Source organism: Anopheles coluzzii, chromosome X (genome assembly GCF_943734685.1).
Source record: "Anopheles coluzzii chromosome X, AcolN3, whole genome shotgun sequence".
Lineage (NCBI taxonomy): Eukaryota > Metazoa > Arthropoda > Insecta > Diptera > Culicidae > Anopheles > Anopheles coluzzii.
The window spans coordinates 258,123-285,200 of NC_064669.1; the positions used below are offsets into that span (position 1 = coordinate 258,123).

General features: G+C 45.5%; 2 protein-coding genes across 8 annotated transcripts in view; one reads left to right on the plus strand and one right to left on the minus strand.

The window, feature by feature from the left end:
* Positions 1-27,078, minus strand: part of LOC120953861 (histone acetyltransferase p300) — a 277,036-nt gene that overhangs the window by 131,555 nt on the left and 118,403 nt on the right. The window lies entirely within an intron of this gene.
* Positions 268-27,078, plus strand: part of LOC120954615 (chaoptin) — a 31,853-nt gene continuing 5,042 nt past the window's right edge. Inside the window, exons 1-2 of the mRNA XM_040374699.2 lie at positions 268-2,496; positions 26,821-27,054. Of these exons, the coding sequence (XP_040230633.2) occupies positions 2,488-2,496; positions 26,821-27,054 (243 nt within the window). The 5' untranslated portion in view covers positions 268-2,487. The remainder of the gene's footprint in view (positions 2,497-26,820; positions 27,055-27,078) is intronic.

A 27,078-nucleotide genomic window follows, 5' to 3' on the forward strand; every position in this document is an offset into this window, starting at 1 on the left:
TCACAGCAAAATTATCAGTACAAGTCCACTTCCAAGTAAAAATGGCAGATTAATAAAATTTAGTTGCAATTAATATTTGGGTACGGGGAATGAAATTGAATGTGACACAATATTGTGGAGATAATTCAGAGCCGATACTCTATTCCCTTGCTATGAAGTGATCTCCGATTCTGGTGCACCTCTCCTTTACTTGTTGCGTGACTTGTTGATACACACAGAAACGTTAACAGTAACACCCCCCCCCCCCCCCCCCCTTCGATCAGCAAATGGACCGCATCGAAACGAATTAAACCTTGCGTCGATCAAGTTTCACTGACGTGTGCAACCTCACCCAACGGGAGTCGCCAATTCTCTCCGTACGCTCTCTGTAGTGAGGATTGAAGTGGTTAGGTAGATGTTTTATTACAGGAGCCTTCGCATGTAAATGATCTCTTACAACGGTGTCGGTGTTGGTGGTAGTACTTTCAGCCTTCAAAGTAACACGTTTGCTTTATTTTTCTGTTTCGAGGGCGGCCCATCGAACAAGTCGAAGAGACCGTTTGGCTCGGTCTCGCGTATAGGAGGTGTCAGATGTCAGTAAATCCGTTTATAGAATCCTTGCAAATGCCTGATTGGATTTTGGGGCAGGAACGTTGCGTTGGTGCAGGTTCGGATGTCTGCTGACTGATGATACACAAGCTTACAGGTACTGTACTGTGCTGAGTGTATTGCAAAAGAGTGCTATGCGTGTCGGCTTACCCAAGGTACACCTCTGGATATTGTATGTTATCATCTGTAATGCAAGTCTCTAAAAGATACTTTGCAAAATTTGTCTGAAACATTCGTTTTTTATTAAATGTAACATACGAATGAATTTAAAAACGCTTTAAGACTGATCTGTTTGACCAAGATTACGTAATCCATCTCTTGTTAAGTCAGTCATTACTAGGCTAGGATGATAATTTAGCAGTGCAACAATATATGTCCGAACTCTGCTTCAGAGCATTTTACAATAAAAATGTTTATAGACAACAAGAGCGTTACTCTTACATCTGTAGTTTGCACTGAAACACTCATCTATGGATGATTCTGATCTCTTAGAGCTGCATTTGGTTCGAAGTTCGACATGGAAAGTGGCACTGGTGCACAAGGAAATAAAAAAAAAGTTCTCCATAGAACCTAAATTGTGTCTAATTACAATTAAACTCTAAAGATTGCCCCGCGGGGTTAAAAATCTAACCGGACCAAAGTATGCCTTAGGTCCGCCCTAGTACATGGAGAGCATCTTCTTTAATTGACTAACAACCCCCATGGTGGCAGTAGGGGTGCCTACTGCTGCTAAGCGGTGAATCTCCGTAGCTGAAACGGACACACACGCTTCTCTTCCCATTCATTAGTGGCCCTTTCGCGGGCGGATTCGGTCCGAGGATTATGAGACTCTGCGCTCGCTCTTACCAGCATGCCGGAGTGTGGAAGATGGCGAATAGGTTAAGCAAATGAAAAATTAGTAAATTACAATGGGGGTATGAGCGCACGCGCGCACTTTGCACTTTGCAGCAGCGTATACGTGTGCATGCCGACTTACTTGGCTTCGATTTAGGATTTTCGGCCATCTAGGGTACGAAATACTTTTTTGTTTTGCGTATTTGAGCCTTAGTTAGCCTGCCCGGGGGGTTCCTCCAATTTTTTGCATCACCCTTCGAAGTTCATACACCGAGCTCGGCCTTCAGCAATTTGGACGGCGTGTGTCGTTCCACTCCAGTCCTGGGGAAACGCCTGCTACACCCCGGGACATTCAGCACCGGGGGAAGCGTAAAACAAAGTCGGCCCAGCGACATGGAGGCGGCAGTGCATAGATAATTAGATTAAGACCGCACACCACGAGCGAGAGACAGAGGCACCACACAGACACACACCTCCCGGGACACATTTTGGTTTGAGGGTTTCGGGGGTTCTGGCAGAACGTATACGTAGCTGATGACCGCAACGGAGCGCGCGTAGTTCGCCCAGTGCGCCCATTGCAGCTTATTAGTTCATCGAACGCGGACCTGTCCGGTTGTGATCTCGGCAGTTGGTGTTTTCAAAAAAGGGCTTGCAACTGGTCGTCACATACTGGTAGCTATCGGATTTGTCCGACGGTTAAGAGTGTTGGTTCAGTGTGGTCAAGTCGCCTGACGTTACCTCAAGATATAACAAAACGCAGGGTCGTTCACAGGTGTGAGAGCGCGAGTGTCGAAAACCTAACCTCCTGGTCTAGGTGTTACTGGATCCGCGTGTGCGGATCAGTTGTGAACCGTCTTTCTTTTGTTGCTCCGTATTGCCATCAACAATCAAGCTACAGCAGCAGAGTTCGCATACGGACAGTTTGGGTTTCTTCTGTTGGCTATATACAACACAAAGTGCACCGGGATTAGTGACACGGTGTGCTCTAGTGTGCCTAGTGCTGCTACGATCAATCAACCACCACGTTGCAGAACAGCTGGATCGTCGACGCAGCGAAACGGCTCAATGGCTCGGGTTGGTGTTTATTTTATATTTCCTTTGACCATACGCTAAGTATCATGTTAAGAATTTATTTCGCAGCTCATGTGCTATGTATTCGAATAAGTATGTTGTAGCCAAATAATTAATAATTTCGGATTCTAATCGTCGCGTTTACATGTCTCAAAATACTCTTTCATGCCCCTACGCCACGAAGCAATACATCGGAGTTTGCTATTCTAATTGAATTACGCCTTTAACTAATCTAATTTGGCACAGTCGTAGAGTCGCTATTGCCTTCCCTACAGCCTTGTTTTCAATGGCGGGCGAGACTTTGTGACACTCGCGGATTCCAAGCGAAACTGTCGAATCCTGTAATGTGCGTGAGATAGCGGTGCCGTTACTTGAAGATCGATAGTTGATGGCGTCATGTTCATGGCGTGTGTTAATCGGTTTTCTTTTGCCTTTTTGAGCGAGCCTGAACTACATTTCCGCGTCCTGTCTCTCCAATGAAGCATCAACACAGAGGCACGTGACATTACAATCTGGCTTTCCCGAAAAATGTGACAGTCATTGCTGGACTCGTTCCTAGTGCTTGCGATGCTTTATGTGCAGATAGTGAGAGCGGAAATTACTTTTCTAACATCCTTTTGCCTGTCTTCGCTCTGCATGCGTTGCGTGCAGTACAACATCTTTGCCTGAACGGGTGTTTCAAGAGCCTAACACACAGTATGTGATATTGCCCTAGTATTCCCCACACCTCCATTTGGTGTTTGTCGTTCTCCAATCTATCTACTGAATGTGTACTCCGTCCACTGCGCGGGGGTTAAAGCTTTCTCGGGAAGGTTATATCCGAACGATGATGGTTCGTGGTGAACAGTCACCACACCGAATTACTGTGTAACAGTTGACGGTGGCAGAAGGTGGCAGGAAGTAGGAAATTGGAATGCTATTTGCGGTACCGGTGCTGCCGACTTGAGCACTCCGCTCGATGGCCCAATGGCATTCTTGCAGCAAGAAGCGCGCAGTACCTGGGCAACAGCTTCGCTTTGGATAGTAAATGAGAAATAATCGTGCTTCCCCCACCAAACACGAGTTCTCTGATGACATCTTCAATTGGTGCGCCACACCTAATGCACTGTTAGTCTGCAAAAAATGGCAAAAATGCAGTTAATAATATTTTTATATCGTTTAGCACTGCGGGTAATTAACTTACATAGTCATCAGCGTGCAGGAAGCCATTCGGAGCCGAAGGTGTGGAGCCACGAAACCTAGTGCCCGTGTGTCTGTATGCCTGCATAACCAAACTAACCCCCAGAAGGAGGAGCGACGAATGTGACCGCTCGTCGACACACCTGAATATTTGCTCACCTTGGTTTCGAACACGTATCAGGTTTAGCAAATTTCAGGCTGGGCCGAGAGAAATCGTTATGCATTGGAAAGGGTTGGTTTTAGTTAGTTTTACGTACACGAATTTAATTAGTTTCCGTCGTTTGCAGAAGGTACACATAGATAAGAATCTAATTTCTCCGAGAAGAAAAAACATAGATCGTTGCTCACGAAGATACTAATTCGAGAGAATTAACTTGTGTTTAGATTTAATTCTAATGAGATGAAAGATAAACAAATGTTAGTTTACATTGTAGCTTACTTGGTTGGAGTTGGAGTTCGTTTTGAGTTCTTCTAACACATGATGCAATTTTCGCTTGTGTGCAGTATGGCAGTTAATTTGATTGGACATCAGTTCACTGATGTTGTTTTTATCCGAAGATCGATTGTTGTTAGGCTGAAGTTGTATGTCGCTCCAATCAGTTTTCTGAAAAAAAAAACAAAGGAACAAACCCGGCCTGCCATGTAAATTATTCAAACCCTGTCCCACTCACCCCAACGGAAGTAATTCGGGTAAAAAGTGGCAGTACTGTACAACGATGACTAAAGTTGGAGGTAACAATTTGTCCAAGTTGGTTAGTTGTAACATTTTGTAGGTTTAGCAAAGAATGCAAAGAAAAATGTTCTCAAAACAATTCCTCAAATAATGGTTGGGACCTAGCGTTATCTGATGATTGGATTTCATGTGGCATTATTAGCGTTGAAAAACCGCAACACACTTTGTCAACCGACAATATGGTGGGACGGGGGAAACACAAAAAAACGACAACGTGAAATACGCCATTCAGGTTCGGCTGCTCGTGTAACGCCACGTCACTGTGCTTTTGTTTGCCGTACGTTTGTGTGTGTTGTTGTTGTATAACTCTTGCCAGAACGGGAGACGCCATGTTTCTAAACTACGTGCCCACCACCTCTCGCCCTTTTCCCGCCCGAATCGCCAAATCGGAGAATCGGAACGATGACGCGATCCTCTCAAAATGCACATCCCAAAAAAGCTGAAGTACAATAGAGGTACATTAATCTGCATGCTTGTTGGAAAAAGTGACGGAAGAAGGAGAGAAGGGGGGAGGGGGTTGAGATAATATGCAACCACCATCACCCAAGCTGACAGCACAAAGGGTTTCCGTTTCCGGCTCAACCCTCCGAGGGAGAGGGATGGAAAGAGGGCTGCTGACCGCGATCGGCCCACAGTTGGCACTCGTGGACACGGTTGGGTTGAGTTTAGTGTATTGTAGGGTATTGTACAGCAAAAAATAGAAAAAGAGCGAGAGAGAGACAGCGATAGATTTTGCAACAGAGTTGGAGAGGGAGCGGAGGGGAGAGAGAGAGTGGTATGGAGAGAGAAGAACAAAAAAACGATCGAGCTCAGAACTGAGTGACGTAGAAATGATGTGGATGACTAAACTACCTTTTCTTAGTTACTAATAGCAGGTGTGATAGTCATTCAGAAAGCTATTCTAAATACTTCGCCAGATTCCAGTCATTACGCCAGTCATTACTATTCATCTCAACATTGAAACATTAGTTTGGATTAGCTGTACTTCAAGTTTTGCCCTCCACATGAAGGTGAATACAACATTTTAGACGAAGTACAGTCATTTCTGAAGGATGGAGTGTTCCGTTATTGCAATCCAAAAGTAGAAGTCCCGTTCTAGGATTCTCAATCTACTTTCCATACATACAAACAAATACAAACAGTAGATACAACAGATTTAGTAGATTGATGATTAAATGCTACAAGTTGGTGTAGATCATTGCTTCAGCATGAATTTACTTGCAGTATGTCAGGCTACTTCAGGGTCTCCCTGGTTTGTCAGGGGACCGAATTTATTTATGTGTCGTATATTGATATATAAGAATCATGCTCTCACTCCATCTTAGTGTAAGCAAAAATGCTAACCGCAAAAAGTTCCACAGCAAACATCGCACTTTTGATCGCCGTCTTCCCGTTGCCTCATTATACTGCAACACTCACTAATTTTTCAATTCGCCCTTCATACTCTAATTACCAGCAAATCTCATAAAAATCTTTGCTATTTTAGGTACATCCTCCACAAAGGCTCTACCATATGGTAGTAGCGTATTAATGCAGATGTTTTAGCAATTAAAACGTAAGGATGAGACACCCATCACCCAGGGTGGCCTCGTTTTGCACTGTCCCCTTGCTTAATGCAGGCGAAACAACAAAATCCTCAAGTGCTTCAAATAATTTCTTTTACTAGCTTCCGTGTTGGTGGTTTAAAAGATCCCTTAAGGCCCGAGTGCAGCGGTACGCCGTGCCGTGCTGAGCAGTAATTTAATTAGGACATTAATATGCACTACCCCTCTAGGTTTAGCCGCAGGATCCTCGATTGTGTCGGTAGGGGACCTGGTTTGCACTCAACGACCATCGTTCCTTTTTTCATACCATAAGATGGTGCTCCCTTCCCTTGTGGGTATGCATGGTGCTACTCTTCGCAAGTGGAAGTATTTCCATTTTCCAAGCCTATACACTCAATGCCGTTAAATGTAGTGCGCGCGCGCACACCCGTTTCATAGACAGCAATATAACATGATGCCCGTGGTAACTCAACCCACTGGTTTCGCCAGCGTATCAAGGTGGGCGGTTTTCCGCTATAGTGCAAAGTCTAGACGCTCTAGTAGCATCACGGTATACTTAAGGCTCGCGATAATACGGCCACTGCTTCCGGCTCCGGATACCAAAAAGCGTTACTGGTAATACCATATTACGGAGGCATTAATGTACCACCCGACATATGATGAGGAGACTATCTACCCGAAGGCACACCTTATTTGCACACTGGGAAAGCTGCTGGTTCGTGTCCAAGGAAATGTGACCTTTTCTTTGTGCACGAAGACCGTGAGCAAGATATTGCCTTATAGCACACACCGAGAAAGAGAAAGGAAATGACGGAAAAGAAGATACACCACACTTAATTGAATTAGTTCGCTCAAGAGGTCACATCAAGCCTTGCGCTCGAACTCCAGCGTTCAGAGGTTTGCATTTATGCGCTTCTTTGGTTCGTTCTTATGGGTATAGATTTATAGATTCAGATAGCTAAAGTAAGATGTTACGAATGGCCGCGTAGTAGTCCAGATGTTTGCATCGCCTTGCCTAATGTAACGACTTTAGCGTACCCTGGGCTTTGCACTGTAAATCTGGTGAACGCATTAGCTGTCTGAAATTCCAACACAGTAACAACCGCCAAATTGCGCACTAATCCTTGTTCAGCTAGCAGGCATTTTGTCAACGCTTTCTGCAATGCTTCCTGCTAATTAAATTGATATTGGATGAACCTTCAGCCTGGCAGAATCAACTCGCTATTCATTTCAATTAAGCAGCACACTACAAGGGTACCAAGCTGTACAGTGTGAGCATTTAGCTACACAGAAATTGAATGATTCGGCTGGGATGTGCGTTCCCTGCACGGAATTTAACTCCCACGAGACTCTGTTCACTGGAGACACAGTTTTAGTTCACATTTAGATACGTACCACATTGCTGCTTTGAGCATGCTTGTGCATCAAACATCACGCTATGGTGTCCGTAAAGGAGGAAGAAGAAAAAAAAACAAACTAACGGCAGCAGGACTTTCATTAATCCAATGCAAAGTTATTGATATGCTTTGTTAGGGGAAAGGGAAGTATTAAATAAAACGGGAGATCCATTAAATGGAATGTCATTAATGGCGGTGTGCTCACGATTCCTTTATACCGCTTTTGACGGCTCTCAAGTATTTTCATCACGATTAATATTGAATTGGGAGTACATCCCATGCCCATTGACTGGATCCCGATTTTGTTCATACTCTTGTTTTCTTTTAATTTCTCCAATTTATGTGTCAATAGAATTAGTCATCCTGATGCAATTTACCTAAACTGTTCGAAAATGTACTAGCTTAGTCTCAAACATATTTTTTCTGCTTGATAACCCATTCATATACTCTGCTCTGTAAATTTCGGCGGTTGTCATTCTCCATTTCTAAGCTTTGCTTCAACTTGTGGTCATCGGTGCGTAACTAAGGTACGCATCGTTACACCTACGCCCTTATATAGCAGCCAAATGCACACTCGCACTCGTCAGACTTGTAATGGGGACGTCATAAAAGACCTTGAAGAGGAGTTCCCGTAGTTTGTGTTGTATTTCTATTGCCCGTTGGAGGTTTGGCTAAACCCAAAATCGAAACGCTAACGGCGCGTCTGTATGTTACTGTCGGCAAGCTCTGTTTGGTGTTTTGGAACTTCTCTTCCCGCGATTATTAATCGTAGCAAGGTCTCCGGCCCACACGCGATCCTCGAATACGCAACGAGAAATAAGATAAGTGTTTGGTACATGTTACTTTGCTATTTTAAGACTATTTTCCCCGATTTTTTCCACTACGGTGGAGGTATCGGAGAGGAATGATTTGGAATTGACATTAGAATACGCTATGCCCATTACTGACTTCGTTCAAAATCGTAGCCAGTTCGGTGGAGCGAACCTGTCAGGCTTGACGTATATTTGGGGCTATATAAGCTAAAGAATAAATATTTACAACTGATTTTGGAATGCAGCCGTATGCTGCAGCCGCATACAACTCGTGTTTTCATATGTGTGTATGTTTGTATAGGGGGTTACTTACGATATCAGCAAGAAGCTGGAGAGTGGCAAAGGCATTCCCGTAGCGAACATCTGGCTGCAAAACGTGGAGAGCGTTGAACATGACATCATCATCATCAACGCGGGTGTGTGCTCGCGATTTCCATCTATTGTTCCCTGGGGAGATGGAGGGAGGGAGGAGAGAATGGTAGAGTAGTAGCTCCAGCAAGCAAGCAAACTCACGAGTCCGATTTGCCGCAACAAAACCCCAATGTACACAGACATACACCGAAAGGCACGCTATCGAAAAACAGAAACCGAGCAGCAGATGAGCATCGGAAGGAAGGGGCGATAGGGTTCGGTTTTGCTTTGACCCCGTGCAACAGGCATCCCTTGCTGGGCGGTGCATGTTAATATGAGTAGTTATTTCTGCCTGTACCTTCTGGCCGCTCGTGGGTGTCTTAGTAGCGCCAGCCAGCTAGCCAGTCAGAGCTTCCCAGATGCACGGTGAGCTGGTTGCGGGTGAGTTTTGGAAAGGGTACGACAACCCGACAATCTTTAGCGTGCGCGTGGTCCAGCGAAAGAGCGAAACGGAGCGAAACAGAGCGAGTGAACCAGAAGATCAAGTGACCTGGTTTCTTCTGGGTCCTCTCCAGCTACCTCCCACTATAATTCCAACAGATTCAGATTTCTTTCCCCTGTCCCGGGGGTAATACGGCAATGTGTGCGGCAAAACCCTTCGTCAAACCACCCCGATGCGTTGCGGGCAAAGTTCTAAAAGGCATCGAGCAGCGGAAAACTGGTTCCAGTCCGTGCCAGCTGCAGTCAAATGGGGAGACCACAGACAACGCAGTAAAGGTTTTTCGTACGGTCGACCCTCGCCCGTTGCTTTGCCGAGCCCGCCGCAATAACGCTGTATTTGGTATGAAATGCTGCAACGGTTTTGCAGTGTGGAGGCGGTTCGCCCCCATCGTTTGCGCAATGGCTGGAGATCAAGCGCGTATGACGATCTCGAGCTCGGGGTAACGCTTCGTTCGAGCAGTACTGCACGAAGTCGTACGAACTCTCCAACATTAGCAGAGCATGATGGGCAAAACTATTCTTTCAGCCCTGAAAAACGCTTTTGTGCTAGGAACTAGCAGCAATCACTTCGGCCTGCGAGACATGATATCTTGACAGGAACAGGGGGGGGGGGGGGAAGGATTGTTTGCTCTTCATCAAGTCTGCTTCGACATGTTTCCCGTCTTCGGACCATGATGTCGTCTTAATTTTCGACCGCTGCCGCCGCAACCGCTGCCCGATTTTCTTGAAGACAGAGCAGTCCATTATTTGAAGCAACCTTCATTAGGGCCGACCAGGCCTCGCCCACCCATTCCCTAGTGCCATTAAAGTGCCGCTTCTTTCGCTCGCCTTTCAATTTGCCACACTAAATGATTGTTGATAGAGCGCGTACCGAGTGCACACTCTGGGCCAACCCTGCCCCGATTGATGTCTTCCAGTACTGGGCTGGCCGTTTGACTGGTCGTGCTCCCCCAGTGGGTTTTTGTTGTCGTTGTTTCTTTTGCACCGAGCCAACAAGGGAGGTACAATGACAATTAAAAAAAGAGAACTTCAACACACAGCGAGCGCGGGTGCAGAATGGTTGTAACAGTAACCACCACGGCACGGCATCTTGCTCGATCCACCTCGCCCTTCCTACTTCTACTCGGGAGCTACTCCAAATATGGTTGCCGCACTCTCCAGCACGTACCACTCCCACGCGGTATCTCGCCGATCGGGGGTCGTTTCCGAGTTCGGATCGTTGCGTGTTCGTTGTGCGCGAAACGAACACCCCCCCCCCCCCCTCTCCGCTCCTCCATTCGCCCCATTTGCTCACAAGGGCACAAGGGGTGAGAATAAAATGCTTCCAAAATGTGCCCCTTCCCTCCTAGGCTCCCCAATTTCCCCCCACCATTTCCAACAGTATTAGATGAAGAAGAGTTCGAGAGAGGAATTACCCATCTTCGCGACGGTTTGCTTATTCGTGTACGGCCACCATTAGCTTAACCACCTACCTATCCCATCCCCTTGGGCTCCTTGGGGTGTTGGGAAAGAAGATTACGGGACGTTCTGGCGGGAACGTTCAAGGACACAACACTTCCAGCTGTGCCACTCTGTTGCCTTAAAACGTCGCTCCGTATTTCCCTCTCAAGAGAAGCATAAACCGAACGAATACTAAACGTGGTTTGATTTTTGTGTATTTTTCTGATTATTTTAAATTTATTTTGCCATGCGCCCGCCCCACACATGCAAATTATGTGCAACCGTGACTGCGTGTACCGTGTTCGGCGCTACTGAAACTGAAACCAAACCAACAATGTGTATGTGCATTTATGTTCGTTGGAGCGGAGCGGAGAGATACATGCCCATCTAAAACCACCTTCCTCTGGCAGAGCTGTGGCCATGAGTGGCTTACAGTTCTGATGCAATCGCTCCAAGTATGTGTGTGTGTGTGTGTGTGTGTGTGTGTGAGTTAAAGTATTAATTCCACCGCTTCGCCGCTGCATATTCGCGAGCACGAACTCTATCCTCCAAACAAGCGGCCAAGTTATATAAGACTAGTGTCGGCAATGGCCGGAAGTGTGCGCAGGGGGATCCAGGGAAGTAAACACCTCGGCACGGGAGCGACGTTTGGGTTGGCTCGGACGACTCTAATTGTTCCGGGCGAAATGGGTTTTCTATTTTTGGACACTATTAAACACGCCGCTGTGGTGGGACGAGCGAGTTTGGCCCAATGAAATGCACATGTGTATCACATGTTTAGGTCGTTTTTTGACGAGCAGAAGGCAGCGGCACGTTTATAGTGCATCCAATTGTTGCTGAGCATGGGAACAAGTTGAACAAGAAATCCAAGAGTGCGAGAGATACCGAGCGATTCTGTGTAAGCGCTACAGAGTAAAGAACTAATAAGACAAACCGCCACCAAACTCTCAGACGGATTCGAAGTGTCCGTAGGGCCCCGGTGGCGTTGGTGCCAGATGGGAAGATATATCGAACTGGCATAGAAGCGGGTCCGGTGAAGACGGGTGAGCGAAGACGCCTCACACATAAAATTAGGTCCCACCAACTAAACAAAAAAGAAAAACTCCAACCGCAGACAATCAAACTGCTCTCCCCATCTCTAGCAGAAAACCTCCCAAGCGTACATAGCGCGAAGGGTGGTCACGGAGGTGCGAGATTTCAAACAAAGGAACATAAAAATTGGTACAGTTTGTGGCACCGCATACATTCGTATGTGTGTTATGGGGAAGAAGGTTTTTGCTTCTTCTTCTTCTTCTTCTTCTTCTTCTTTTTCTTCTCCTCTATTCCCGTTCCAATTCACCCACGCCCCCTCACCCAAGGCCCAAGCTGCTGCGACTGGGGCTGCAGTTGTTCGGGAATTGGATGAATGTTTTGTTGCAACAAAAGTGTGTTCTTCTCGATGGGCACTCTTTTCTTACCATCGCCATGCTCGAAATCTGATAGCCTTCGATACATTGGTAATTGACTGTTACTGCTAGTTTGTCACGTTTCGCGTTACTGGCAGGGGGTTCCGATAACGCCATGCGTGCAAGTGCGACGACCACACAGCAGCAATCGTGCTCATCTCACTTCGGGGCTCTCTCTCCAGTGTCCAGAATGGTGCCGGGGATGACCTTCACAGCACAGCAACCAAGCGAATTAGAACAGCGCGTGAAATGGTTGATGCTGGGAGCGAGAAGGTTCGAGGGATAATAGGGGAAAGGGTGGCTTCTTACTTGCGCTGTGCTGTCGCGAGTTCTTTGTTTCCGCTGGTTTTGAGTGGGTTGATTGAAAGTCTTCTGGAGGTTTTTTGGTGGATGGTGACGACTTCGATGTCCGACAGCAACAATTTGCTGCTGCTGGTGCGATCTGGAACACATTTGAGAGGCAGTGTCGGTGGTGTCTTCTTGAATTTCTTATTTTTACTGGAAAAACAAACGAAAATGTGTATAGCTGGTCGCTGGTGGGTCACAATACTATGCGACTCTGCATCACATGGTCTATACTGCAATACCAGCGTCACATGAGAATGCGCTTGACCATCATCCGAACGAAAGACAGTGCACGAGTACGAATGTTTGCTGTTTTTATTCGCAACGTCTCGCGTTACTAGGGACCAATAGCATCTATTTATCTAATGTTGCTTTCTGGATTTTTCGAGACTAGGCAACTTTGCGAACCTTTGGAGATGACACACTTTGGAGAATTTGAAATTGAAGAATCAAAGAAGAGAAACTTATACCTCCAAGAGAATTAGTCACCTTGCTTAGTTCCAATCCCATTGCTCCAAGACAACACCAATGTATCCAGCATCTCAAAAGTAATAAAGCAGTGTTGTCTTGCCCACCCCTTATATCCCACTTTCTAGTGAGCAAACGTCTGGGATATAACATGGCACCCCCGTCCGCGTCCGGCGAGGAAGCTGTTGCATTAGATCTGCTCGTGTCAGCGCCAATCTGGCGACAGCACGTCCCAGCCAGACGACGCCAGCTTTATTTCGCCCGATATATAGGTCTGCTCGACTGGCGGGCCGATTGGGAATAGTCGGTTTTTGCCTGCCCAGTCACCCCAGCCTCGCAATCGTGCTGCGCGAAATGGATGCAAATGTTTGATGTCATCAGTGTACTCCGGTTCGCATGTGTTTGTGTGTGTGTGTGTGTGTGTGTGTGTGTGTGTGTGTGTGTGTGTGTGTGTGTGTGTGTTTGTGACAAATGTATCTGAAGGCTGCTGCAATATTGCATCATAATCGAGCGGAAAGGGGTTTAAAATATATATATACGATGAATGTATGTACATTCCAGCAATGATGCTGAGGATCGAAAAGCATATGCGCTGAGCAGCTGAGTGTACCTTCGTCGCGTGCTCGGCAACATGAAGCTTGGAAAGCATAAGAAGGCAACAACAATGATCGTGGCCTACCTTTCGTGGCCAATCTTTCCAACATCTCCGAGGCCGACAGAGGCAACCAGAGTGCACCAGAAACCGCAGTTTTCCGCGCTCGACAATTGTGCAGTGTTGGCGTTGAAGCACGGAAAGGGTTTTGAATTATTGAAACGGGGGGAAAATGTGCCTTGATATTGATTGTAAGAGTGTTGGAGGTTTAAGGTTCGAGGCGTTGGAATGCCTTCCAAGGAACAGATGTGTCACAGAGTTTGGAGTTGGTGTGGAAAACACACACACACACACACATACCCACACCGAAGAGTTCACGACGTGCTCTAGGGCGCTCTCGGGATGGAAATTAACCTAGCCCTACCTCTATTGCCGAAAGTTCTGACCTACGCTCAGACACACAAATAACACCGTTGTTGTGTTGGTCTCTCCGGGTAGGCCGACAAACACTCACTGTACCTAATTGCATTCTCGGACAGGGCGCACTGCCCAAGAACAACAACACATTAGAACAGAACATTAAAAAACACACACATCAAACACAACAACACGGCGGCACACATGCACAAACACTGGGGCACAAGAAAGAGCTATAAATGTCTTAAACGGCAACAGCAGCCAGGAGCGTGCCGCGCTTGGAAGTCTTCGCCAAAAACTCCTCCGGTGTTCCGGTTCTTGAGTTGCGTCCGGCGCCGAAAGCGAACAACAGCCGACTGTGACTTGCCGAGCGTCCAGCAGCGCTCACAACACTTTTTCACGGGGCCGCTTTTCTGGAAAACCGGGGGGTACCCGCCGGTGCCCGCGCACGCACACACACACACGCCCTCCCTGCTGATGAGCACTCAGGCACCCTGAGCACACTCCCTGGCCCGTGCACAGGATGATGCCCTTCTCCTTCCCTCCTATCTTCTCCAGCAAACAGTCCCCAACCAGCGCGGGTTTGACCCGCGCGCGTGAGTTGGATCGAAACGGGCACAGCAATGGGGCTGCGGGATGCCGGATGGGTTCACTCTCAGCGAGAGAGAGAGGGAGAGAGAGAAAGAGAAAGAGGAAGACAGAGAGAGAGAGAAAGTGAGAGAGAAAAAGACAGGGAGAGAGAGAAGTACCACCCGCATGCGGCCTGTTTGAGGGGAGCGTGTCGCGATGACACAAAAGAGCGCCGTGCGATTGAGCGGGAGCGGCCGAGACCGTCACTGGTTTTTGGAGGGTACGTATGGCACGGAATGGCAATGGGCCATGGTCGGGCGGTTCTTCTTGGTGGTTTGCGGGTTCGCAGGGTGGGAGGGTTGTGTAACGACAAATGAATCAGCAAAAGAAAGAGACACCGAGTAAGGGATGATATTGTAAAGAAGAGAGTTAGAGACAGACAAAAAGTGTATGAGAGAGCGAGAGAGAGAGAAAAGGAGCGAAAGAGAGGATGAGAACAAAGAGCACTAGAGGGTTGAAAAGCGGGGTACACTTCCCTGTGCAGTGTTCCCTTTTTTCGCGCCTACCAATCACCCCCTGCATTCGCATCGGTCTCGCTCTGACTGCCGCTCCTCTACGCTCGACTCGCGTGCACGATGGGCCCGGTGCATTAGAAGATCGGTCCATTCGGGGGTTCCGTGTCGCGATCGATTTGCTGCACCGGGTCGCAGCGAGGCACTGGTCGCCCAACAACAACAGTCTTGACAGCGTCTTAACAATAGGTAGGCGTCCCGCGCCCCACTGTCCGTGCCCAATCGATGGAGTTGAGGTTTTTTTTTCTTCTACCCCAGCGTCCTCCCATTTTTCCTTTTCTTGCGTTTTGTTTGCTTTTGAATTTGCATTTCGCTCATGGGTGAAGTAATAGGCTCGGTCATTTCTGCACAAACACGCACACATACACACAATGGGCTCTGGCGAGGGCAGCAGGTCCAGCAGTAGTGGGAGCTAACTTACCGTGGAAAGTAAAATCGCGCTTTGTTACAAACTGGTCGGATTGTAGCATTTACAATGCAGTTAAAATGAAGCTGCATTAAAATAGAATATGTCTGTTTCGATTTTCTGCCTCAGTGTACCAAAACGCAAAGCAGTAATTATGTCACTGCTTTTTGTTTTATTTTTTCAATTTCTTTAAAAATATGTTAAACAAAATTATATAATGTGTGTACGTAGTGCCATCGCTTCCCAAAATAAAGATTGCATTGACTGTTTCAATAACATCGTGGTCCGTCCACTCCCGTCCACAGTGCGCCCATAGTGCGCCCGACCGCACGAGGATGAGGCTCGTCTTCTGGACTCTCGCTTTCGGGTCGATACGGTTGAGTCATCCATCTGCCCGTCCGGCTCACTTACTCATCATACGTACCCTCCCACGCATCTACACGCTGTTCGCTTTGTGTAGCTTGTGTCCCTTCGCCGCACACAAAACACACAAAGATACACGCACGCACTCACCCCTATTGCTAGTGCTGAGGAAGGGGAGTGCAAAGCCCGTGGGAGAAAGGTATTACACGCTATGCTGCATCGTCGCCAACGGGGTGGCGGCGAGGAGCCGAACAAGAAAAACAATCGAAGGTGTTGTTTTGTAGCGTTTAGAAGTTTTGTTTTTCTTCCTCCTGTTGGGTTGGGTTAACCATCTTGTAAGTAATTGTAGTAATCAGCGAGTTCAAGGCACATAGAGGACGCTGTGTGCCGAGGGACGGCAACAACAGTACAGCGCGCTGACGGGTAAATAGGAAACAGCTGATTCGTTGTGTGCCGCTCAGCAGGTATACCTGTGGAGTTGCGCGACATGTGTGGCACTAATTATCGATGGAATGCACTGCACTAGCAATGGGTTGTATTGTACGGTCCATCGAGACAACCCGCTAGTTTACGGAGCACAACACATGATTCCAACAAACCAGCGTCGCGTTCGAAAATTTAAGAATGTGTGCATCCAGCAATACAGGGTCTAGCCGTTATTCCGTCGAGGAGAAACGGGCTCTAGTAGAGATATTTCATTGCAAGTGCCTTTTTGTTTATGGCTTGCAGATGATCTTAGGACGACCGAAATAGAATGGGAAACTAGTTCATCGCACTTTATTACCCTTGTGCTACATTGTGCATGCCTCAACTCAACATTTTGATCCTCACTGGAAATTTTTAATACAGTAATTTGAATTAGTTCGATTAGCTCATATTTAAAATTCTGAATTGCTTTCGTATACAATTTGCTATTTCGTATACCTAAAGGTTTGGAGTCAAGGAATTTTAAAGTTGAGCCAGCATTTTGAAGAGAATACTTTTTAATTGCCCTACGATAACCTCACAGACAAACATAAGAGATGGTCTGCGTTGCTCAAAGCTTTAAACACTTGCTTGCATGTCAAACTAGACTTTGTCTATGTCAAACGCTTGCTATTGCAGGACTTCATCAGACACCAGATATCTCGATGAAAAGCGTTGAAGATTCTCTGTTACAAGCACCTGCTATAGTTTAATCCAGAATGCTGAAGATTGTAGTATTTATTATTATGAAAAATATCCATTGAAACCATTTTTTACCTTTTTTGACCAAATGCTTGACACAAAGAATTAAGTCATCCATGCGCTGATTGAGCATGCGACGAATAGATGTTTGCTTACATTTTTCAGGCTGAAATAATAATCTAGTATGAAAATTTGAGTAGTGTGTGTTTTCGTATGAAGTGTGAACCTGATTTCAGCCGTCTAACTGTCACTGTCAAACTCAATATAAAAGAGCTGGCTAGTATCGTAAAAACTCTCACAATCAGAAGTTAGAAGGCAATTTAAGGACTTAAAAATCCTCCTCAAGACATCAGATATTAAATTAAAAGTAAAGAAAAATAGGCTCCAAATCATACAGAACATTGGGGTAAGTTAATGTCTTTAAACCACTGCACCCGAAATGTCGCCGTTTATACGATTCAATCAACATTTAATCAACGGAATAGAAAGATTCACGCTTAAAATGTCACCTAAAAAGAAGATGAGTAATGGAAAGTAAATGTCATCTACCTTTTTTTCTGCAGCTGCTTCCAAAGGGGTATTGGTAGAACGGGAATCAGAAGTCTGTTCTCCCTTTTCGCCTATCTACGGGTTGACATTTGACGAAACCAAACACCGCATTAAGGGGAAGAGGCATCCAGATGGTCACCTTTGCCAAAAAAATAAATAAAAGAAACCCCCTGTACCTTGACATGTTTTGTTTTTCACTCCCAGTGACCAGATACACCATCGCCAGACCCATCAAATCCCGTTCCCCGACCTATCGTCGCCTGTCGTGGCGGCTAACAGCTTCCGCATCCTGTACTCGTACTCTTCCTGTTTGCGATTATTATGAACTACTCTCGCTGGAAGGAGGGAAAGCAAACCGAGTTGTTGTCATTCGGACAATTTCCGCCGTTTGCCACTGTCCCGTGAGGCTACAAAGGGGGAGAGGGTGGGGGGGGAGAGGGAGGATAGAGGTGCTTTACCAAACAGCGCAAACACGCGGACGCGGAAAAACGGGTGGAACAGTTGGTTGCCGCGTCCGGTTTAAATGATGGAAATTGTGTCCTTCCTTCGGTCGGCCTTTCCCTCGGCTGGGTAAATCTACCCGGCTTACCCATCGTCGGAGTGGAGGACTTCGATTGCCCGTAACAAAATATGGGGCTTGGCGAGGCGTAAAACGAACCCGATATGGTGAAAAGCGCGGGACGCCGGGAAACGGAAGCATCTAATGGTCTTTCATATTGCCTGCTTCCTCCTTCGGCTTTCGCCTCCTCTCTCACCATCTCTTTCTCTCACTGGAACATTGCCGTTGCTTTATTGGGAGCTGCCGCACACGGTCCCCCTGGCTTCCCTGTTCCATTTGCTGGTGCGGTGTCCCGCGTCGTTGGTCAGAGTGGCGACATATCCTCAAACACGTGTCAAACCGAAGAAGCACCGCACAGAAAATAAGAGCAAAAGTAAAAATAATGTAAAAAAAGAGACGGGAGAAGAAGGAAAAAGAGCACGGTCCACACTTTTGACAGATTGCGTTTTTTAAGTTTTTTTTTTGTTGAGAAATAAAAAAAAAAGAGCGGAAAGGGTGCTAAAGGCGGAGAAACGATCAAGCAATGATGTCAAAAAATTGAGCTAGCCGTTGGTTTTGGGGTTTGGTGTAGTTGTATTGTTTGGTGGGTGTTGGTTCGCCACACACCTCCCTGCGTCCGTGCATTGACTGCTTGCCCCCTTTTTTTTATTCCGGAGGATATATGTCATTCATCATGTGTCCTAGATTGGTCGAACGCGTGGCCCGTTTACACTTGACAATTTATGTGTCGTATCAATGGCGCCGCTCATTATACGCCATGAAGCTGATGGTGCGCATGGTGGGGCGGCTACGTCAAAAGGGTAGGAATGGGCGAAATTAAAGGGCGAAGGGGAATGCGATGTGAATGAATGGCAGAAGGTCCTCTCCAATTATCTCGAATGTAGTTTTCGCTCGACGGGGTGCTACATCGTTGGTGTGTTGCGTGTGTGTGTGTGTTATTCTACCTTTTCACCCTAACACTATTGGTATCTCTGCTTCTCTAACAATACCATCTCTCGCTCTATCCTTTTATCTTACTGCCTTATTATCCGTCAGCCTTTTGCGATAACAAACAATGTTGTAACATTTACACGCTGTACCAGAAAGCTGGTTGTTGTTGCGGGAAAAGCGGAAGGGCTCGGGAGCGTCTTCAGAAGAGGGTAGCAAGAGTTCGTTAAGAAACATACCAGAGTTGTTGATTTCAGAATGGTGTTTTTTTTTTAGTTGAACAAACATAGCAGCTCCTTTTATAGTGTGTACCGGGTGTTATTCAAGCTTTACGCTTTGTATTCTACATTTGATTGAATTAATATTTATTGACAACTAAAAATAAAACGTTTCAAACTCAACAGTTACCTACAAAACAACTCATTAGTTGTGTCAAAATTGTGTCAAAATATATTGTTGAAATTTAAAATATCATGGAGGCGCCTGGTGGATGTCAAATGCTACGCTTCTTTTGACTTAACACTAAGAACACCACTGTGAATTATCTTCTGCTACAGCACAGTTGAAACTCAGGGGAAAAAAAACATGTAAATATGAAACGTATTTCCTTGCCCCTGAAAGACAAATAAAAAAAATAAAAAAAAGACAAAACTAAATAAACCAAGGAATGGAAAATCAATCCATGAAGTCACATGATCGGCTCATTAATCATGCTAAACAAGTGTCCCCAAGGATTGTGGCTTCATTCGGCCTGTAAACAGAGCCGCAATAAAGCGTGGTCAATCTTCATCTTCTTGGACATTTTTTTTGTTACATCATAATCATCAGGATGATGAAATTTCGTCGTGTGCTTTGGAAAAGAAATTGAAGCATCAGCCTGATGGGACCTATTCATGTGTCGTCTGCCAAACATCAAACAGACTGTCTTTTGTGAACATAAATATCCAATGCAAATAATATTGCTGTCAAACATTATTTTTTTATATTGTACCATTGTTTTAAAATATAAACAACATTGTTAAAAAACTTGATCTAATCATTTCTTTAGCGCAGGATTGGATGTTTTGATGTCTTCATTGTGGATTATTTTAACTTTCTCGATACGCATTTTTTTAGCTCCACAGTACCAAAATATAAGCTATATGCGTCGTAAAATGTGCCCCTTGTTTACGAATATTGTAGCTCGGTTGTCCTGTGTTGTTGATTAAATATTGTACGACGATTATCACGCTCTTTTCTTTTCTCTTCCCCTATCACTGGTACAGTATGTTGCCACCTCCCTTCCTTTCAATTATTCCGTTTTTAATCTATTATCTATCATAATCATGTTTTTTATGGTTCCAGCTCCTTGAGCGGTGTGTTCCATTCCGTAGATGAACTAGATAGTGTCGAAAGGTTCCGCGCACAGAAGCGTGATACGGTCTAAGCTGGTAGGTGGTAAAACTGTTTGATCCTCGGCTCAAACTGTTCCGTTTCTTTCGCAATATAATGTTTTTTTTATCGCTATCCTGTTTGCTGCCGTTGTCCTCCAGAACTCACTTAACGATCCTATTCGATGGACATTAACGACTTCAAACACAGTCATGAGCATTTTGTATGTGTGTGTGTGTGTGTGTCTATGTGCATTTTCTTTTCCTAACTTGTGGGGAGGGGGGGGGGGAGGTTTCCCACCCCTAATATACCCTCTGCCGGACAGAAAGAAAAGATGGCGCACTTCAACATCGACCACCTTGGGCTGACCTTCGCGAGTCCAACGCGAGTGGCAAAGCTGTCGATTCAGCCAGTCGTGCGGGGTGACGTTCATCACGATAAAAAAAAACCCATAGTGTGCCTGCGATAATCCTGAACTGAAGGTAGAGGGCGGGAGTCCCCGACCCCGACCGAGACTTCAGGCTGCTCCCCGAATCATGCTGTTGTTGTTGTTGTTATATTTTCCGTTTCCCCCCGGCTCACTATCTCTAGCTATCTGGCACGCAATCGTGTGCGGATAGTTTGGGCCTTCACACTCGCCACGCCATAATGATCATTACGCTTTCGCACAAAGGGAGGCACATACTTGCACAATGCTGCCTGGTTCGTACTGCGCTGTAGCTTCTTGTCTTGTTGCTGGTCGGCAAGTCTGGGCAACCGGCAATGAAGAGTTTCTCGCTTTCCCCTTCCCGGCCCGGATGGTGCGGGGGTTAGCTGCGGCAGCACACACTGCACACTCCCCTGAATAGTACTATCCGCGTCCGCAGTAAGGAGCTGGCGAGAGTTCCACCAGCAGAATGTAGTTTCACGGGTTTGGTTGCGCGAGGAAAAACGGCCCGTCCCAGTCAGTTGGGAAGATAAGCAATGGCCCCGGTATGGCACACCCTTATTTCCGGGGGGCCCTAACGGTAGACGGCGCCATTGGCCGCACCCTGTTGACGCGTGCACCGTGGTAAACGGCTCGTATCAGGCTGGGGTCAGGTTTCAGCGTGTTGTTTTAACCGCTTAGCTGTCTTGGCGAAAAATGTCAAGAACAACAAAAAAAACCTCTCGTAATGGGTGGAAATTATTCGTGCGCGGAGCGTTTCGTTTTTATTTATTGAAACGTTTTTCACTTTCTTACCTTGCATAAATGTCATCCTAGGTACGCTAGTGGTGTAATGTGCGTTATTTTTGTAACAATTTACACACTGAAATAATGTAACGAATGCATGGTTTCGTTGAGATGTTAGAAAGTGTGACACTAGTCCATAACACTTCCTCTATTTCTCTACGGGATTTTTTAGTTAAACTTTATTTTATTTTATTTTCCTATTGTTAGCACCCGAATTTCAGTTACATGTGTTACATAACTGGCATACGTCATATAAAGGTACATGTATCTTTTGCTGAAATATTATCATTTCGAATTCTGGATAGGCAAGAAGCGATAAATCTCGAATCCTGTTTTGCTAATCCTCTCTGCTCTGAACACCATCTTGCTTGTTATTCTTAAGTTTTTGGCCATGTTATGCGCATGGATTTGAACAACCCAGGCCCCTTAAAATCATTTTAAATCATTAAGGCCGGTATACCATCCGGTTGGACAGAGGAAATCGCGAGACCACAAAGACGTCTGCTGCGCCGGATAAGTAAGTAAAGTAAGTCAACATTGTTAAATAAACGGTGTAAATTAACACAAATTATGCATGGGTGGCACAGTGTGCGTGTGTGTGCATTCCATTTATTTGCCGTATCCTATCACCCGCTAATCGAACCGACGGCTCCTTGGAAGGTGTGTCGATGTAGTGACTCGGCTCGCAGCGAGCATTTTCTGCCCGTACGGTCTTGTACGGTACGACAATATGTACCTTTTTCTAACCATCTAACTGGCAAATAGACGCACACACAGAAACAAACATACTTACATACACACATCCCTAGTGTCTGTATTTGATCCTGTCCCTGTAGGTACACCGGCCTTGCACAACGACATCACCGGGATCGGTCTTTTTTTACGACGATCGTGATGGCGCGGGCGAGGCGAGGCACCTTCTGCGATTTTAGGAGTTGCTGGTTATTTTTCCTATCTTGCGCCTGCCGGAGAAAGGTCCCCTGTCCCCTTTTGCAGCCCTAGCGTGGCCTTTAATAATAGCTTGTTTGGCATTTAAATGCTATCCGTCACCACCTTCCGCCAGGGCAGCACTATCGCATCGGAAATGACGAACAAATGACGTAGCGGCTGATGGTGCAAACGAGGCACCCGTAACAGTGGCTATGATAGACATTTGCAAAAGAGTTGCTTTGAACAAACCTCGTTAAGAGGAGGTGAATAATCAGCTTTTGTTGATAACAGGTAATGTTTAAGTATTTTAAGGGATACCTATTCCCAATATCACATGAGACGCAAATCGTATGACGGCTTGTTTCGAGAAATTTCTGGAAGAGATTTTAGGAGAAGTCCTTAACATGTCCATGTTGCCCTGTTGTACCACGACAGGGATACGCAGCTACGTAGATTCGTTCGATCAGAATGTTGTACATGTGCACAAACGGTGTTGACACTCCCTTTTTAATTTCTTGTCCGATGCGGGGTAATATCAGCTTTTATGCTGTTTGTATTTCGCCTGGCGTGGCGAGCCTGTTGGTCGCCGTGTTTACCTATCTTCTGCCTATCGTTAGCCTAAGTAGATCATTATCTGCTCACAGTAGGTTGTGCTTGAATCATTTTGATGTATAGGGCTTTAACGCTACAAACATTGTATTTTCTTACAGCCTGATATTAGTGGCTTACTGAAAAAATGCATTCTCACTGTCAAACATTGTCGACTTAGAAGCATAATGTTTACCTGACATCCTGGAATGTTCTTACGAGGAAAAACGTGAAGAAATGAATAATTCTTTACTATTTTAAATCAAATAGCATCACATTTTCGACTCATCACTCCAAAATGGCGTTTGCCTGTACGTTAGATGTAAAGAAGAATAATTCTTTTTTCAGCAATTCGCAATTTCGATTCAGCAATTCGCGTGTCTCAAAGCGTGCAACGGCTGTGAAGTTCCTCTCTGATTTTGTTTTGCCTTTTCACTTGTAACTCAATCTAAAACGTGTTCTGAATGTATTAAGCCATACATCGTTTGTTGACTTTTATTTATACGATCCTGTCACACAAGCTAACCATGTGCAAACATTTGCATCGTAGAGACAACTCATAAAGCGTGGTTGTAATTTTATCGCAATCTAAAATTGTGCAACGTCCCTTGTGCCGGTGATCATGGCGCAACCATCATTACCTTATGGTATGGCCATCGTGCCGGTTAGAATGGCAATAATCGTAAAACTGCTAACAAACTGTTTCTAACCTTTCGCAGGATAGGTAGAATTTAATGAACGGCGGGTGGCACCGTTACAGCCATTTAACGGCGTAAGGTGAGGCGACCTCCTTTTCCCTATTAGTCTACGCTTAAGCTCACTCCTGCGTTTCTGCACCGAGGGGTTTGCGCGTGGTAGATAGTTCCGCTCTCGTCATTCTCGGATGGCGTGTACGCTTATTTCCATAACCCTTTAAAAATATGATATGTAGTTTTCTTTAAGAGGCGCACTCTGACCGTGCTATCAGTGGAAGTAATTGAGTGAAATAATTTAATTGGATGAATAGGAGAGACAATGTTTCGTTTTATTGCTCGTGCGAATTGTTAAAAAGTAGTTTGATCGAGATTGTTAACTATTCTGCTTTTTGAGATAAATGTTTTTTACAGTTAAGCTGACAATATTCTTCTTGTTTGAGGAAGTAGGTTGGTGCAGTAAGTCAATGATCTAGCACTTTAGATTAAGAGGATAGCTGAGAAATGCTTCAGTTGTATCAGGAGTTTGTAGTCCCCAAAGTAACCCTGGACTGTAGGTCTCTAGGATATATCAAATACAGTTCAGGCAGTGGCCGTTCAAAAAATGTCATCGTTCAATTGAGCGGTCTCCGGAGCTACAAACGTTTGAGCATTGCGTAGTTAGTAATAGAGGAAATTTCTTACACCTTGTTGTAATATCCAACGACGACTTTAATCGCCAAAGCTGAACCAGGCTGCAGATCCTTCGATAGATACAGCGCAGGAAGCAGAACTGATACAATAACGAGAATGACTATCTGAAGCTATACAATTATCTTTATACAAAATGCCATACTATTTGTTGTCTAGCCGTTGCTTCGTATAACACCTTCCAGGGCACAGGAGATTCCACCACTTTGCCTCAGACCTCGCGATGCGAACTATTTCGACAGCATGTTTGTTATTCTCACCTTGTACTGCTTCTCGTTTATGGTAATCTCTAACAGCCGGAACTTCCCAGGAAAGAGGTTCCGCTCTATGGTTCATTTCAATTTATGGAGTCGTCGACCGAACTGTTACCATTTTTATAAACTGTATACCACTATATATTTGAGTGCTTCTAAGGTGAGGATTGTGCATATCACCTCACAGAATGCTCAGGTTGAATAATCTGCCTCGAATCGTTTGCATTTTGAACTCTTGTTCGCATGTCACTCCACAACTTTTATAGAATGTGAAATTGTTGCGATATTTCGAAGATATGATGCGATGTGACGAATCTGCTGGATACGAACACCTTTTTTCTTTCGGTGGGGTTAATCCGATAGGTCCGATTTACAAGAGGATTCCTTACAAGACAGAGCGGTTAAAATAAAATAAAGTTTTGCTAACTGGTAAATTAATTGATAGCAATACTAGCCTAGTCATCACATTACGTTATATCCCTTCTTTTTTGTTTATAAAATAAACGACTCATCACAATTCGACCCAACTCTATGCAGGATAACGTCTTACGTCATGGCAACGTTTATTGGTTACGTAATAGCCTTCAAGCGATAAAACCGAATACAGCTAACGCTCATCCTAGGACGATACGGACGACCACACCTAGATCAAAATGTAAAATGCGACGAGACTATCCTGAGGGGGAAACGAGGTATGGGTGAAGGAGAGCGGTAATAAATGGTTTTGTAAGTGTGTCCCTTTAGCGATATACGAATCATCCTGCGGGGCCACCGATAGCTACGAAGGGTAAGCGCACCAATAAACAACGCAGTGAGCGCGTGTGACGACTATCGGGAGCAAACAACTCTACATCAGGCGTACAGGCTACCGGCCACACCTATGTGAAGGCGAATATTCTGACGCCACCCCGTAGCTCGTGAATGCAACAGCTCCATATCACTACAGCAGTAATACCACTACCATGCTTAAGCGTTGTTAGTGTTAGGTTCAGCGCTACTACTGCATTGCCATTATTTCCAACCGTCCCAAGTATTTTAGTGTGTATTTTCTCTCTTTTGGAATATTTTTTTAAAAATAGTTTGCCTGCTCACCAGGTTTAAGGCCACAAAACAACAAACAAAAAGGGGAAAATTTATGGCGCTACCTGCCCACGAGTGGTCAGCCAGCGTGCTGCCCGTATCATCACTATCACACGTTATTGATAGTCTTGGGCTTGGTTCCAGTAAAGTGATTGTTTTTGACGCGCAACGGCAGCACGGCAGAAAAGAAGGAGTGGACACCACTTGGGCAGCTTGGGTGGTGCAAGCGCAAAAGGCTGACGTGCGAAGGGCTAGTTTGCTCCAGCGTACGAAGCACCGAGTAGAATTCGTTAGGTTTTATGTTACTTTTTTGAGTTGTAATTTAATCACACTAATAATCATTTACAAACGCTCATTCGATGCTTCTTGCTGTCTTTCGTAAGCGTTGTTCTTCTTCTTTTTGACGTAACGATTTACGCGGTTATGCCTGCCTCATACAGACTTTCGAGACTTATAATGAATCACGCAGCCGGATAGTCAATCGTTCCTACGGGGGGGAGGATGGGTGCATTCTAGGCTTAAACCAACGACAACCATGTTTTTAATAAAGCGCAATTTTCAAAAATTTAATCTCCGGAGCCGGATACAGGCCATCATCGATGCTGATGGTGCTTAATTTGAATGATTCGTGTATATAATATGTTAAAATATCCCTCACGGTTGACACGACAGGGTGGGCAAATCCTGTGTCTGTCGCATAGCAGGGCGTTAGAATTTAAATATGTATTATAATTAAAGCATGTCTCAACATAAATTAGAACCGAAAAATACACCAAAGAGGATTTATTTCCCTCGAACATGGTCTTAAATTTGATTACCTCTGGAGATGACACTTTCCTGATGTCGTGAAATGTGAGCTTTTTGCCTAGCAGAACACCAAGATCTCGTATGCAGGATGTGCGCGTTAGCGTGATGTGCTAGTGATATTCACCGTGATTATTACAAAGGCATATCGGTATTCAGGTTTTTTTTAAATACCTTCTCCCTGGAATTACTACATGCATGTGAATATATATTGGGCAGCCCTGTAACCGAGCTTAATTAACTGTTTTAAGTTTAAATGTGACATAGCTTGATTGGAGCTGTTAACCGTTTGTGAACCTGGTCAAGATTGTTGCTTCTTCTATTCAAAGGCTATTGCTAACCCGCAAGCTTCCGGCTTCTCTTTGCAGGGTGACGCTGGACTCGAGTACATGTTCAAGTTCGGGTACACGCTCGTGCTCGTCACGGTAGCGATAATGATTTGGGCCTCGCTAGCCCGAGCCCGCGAGATAGATACGCAGAATCATCCACCGTGCGCGTTTAATCCACTGTGCACCTGCTCCAAGAGTGCGCCAGATCTGGGCATCGTCAACTGCCGTGAGGTGCTGTTCCCGGCGGTGCCGAAAGTCATCAACAGCTCCAAGGTAGTGTGATGCGTCATTTTTACC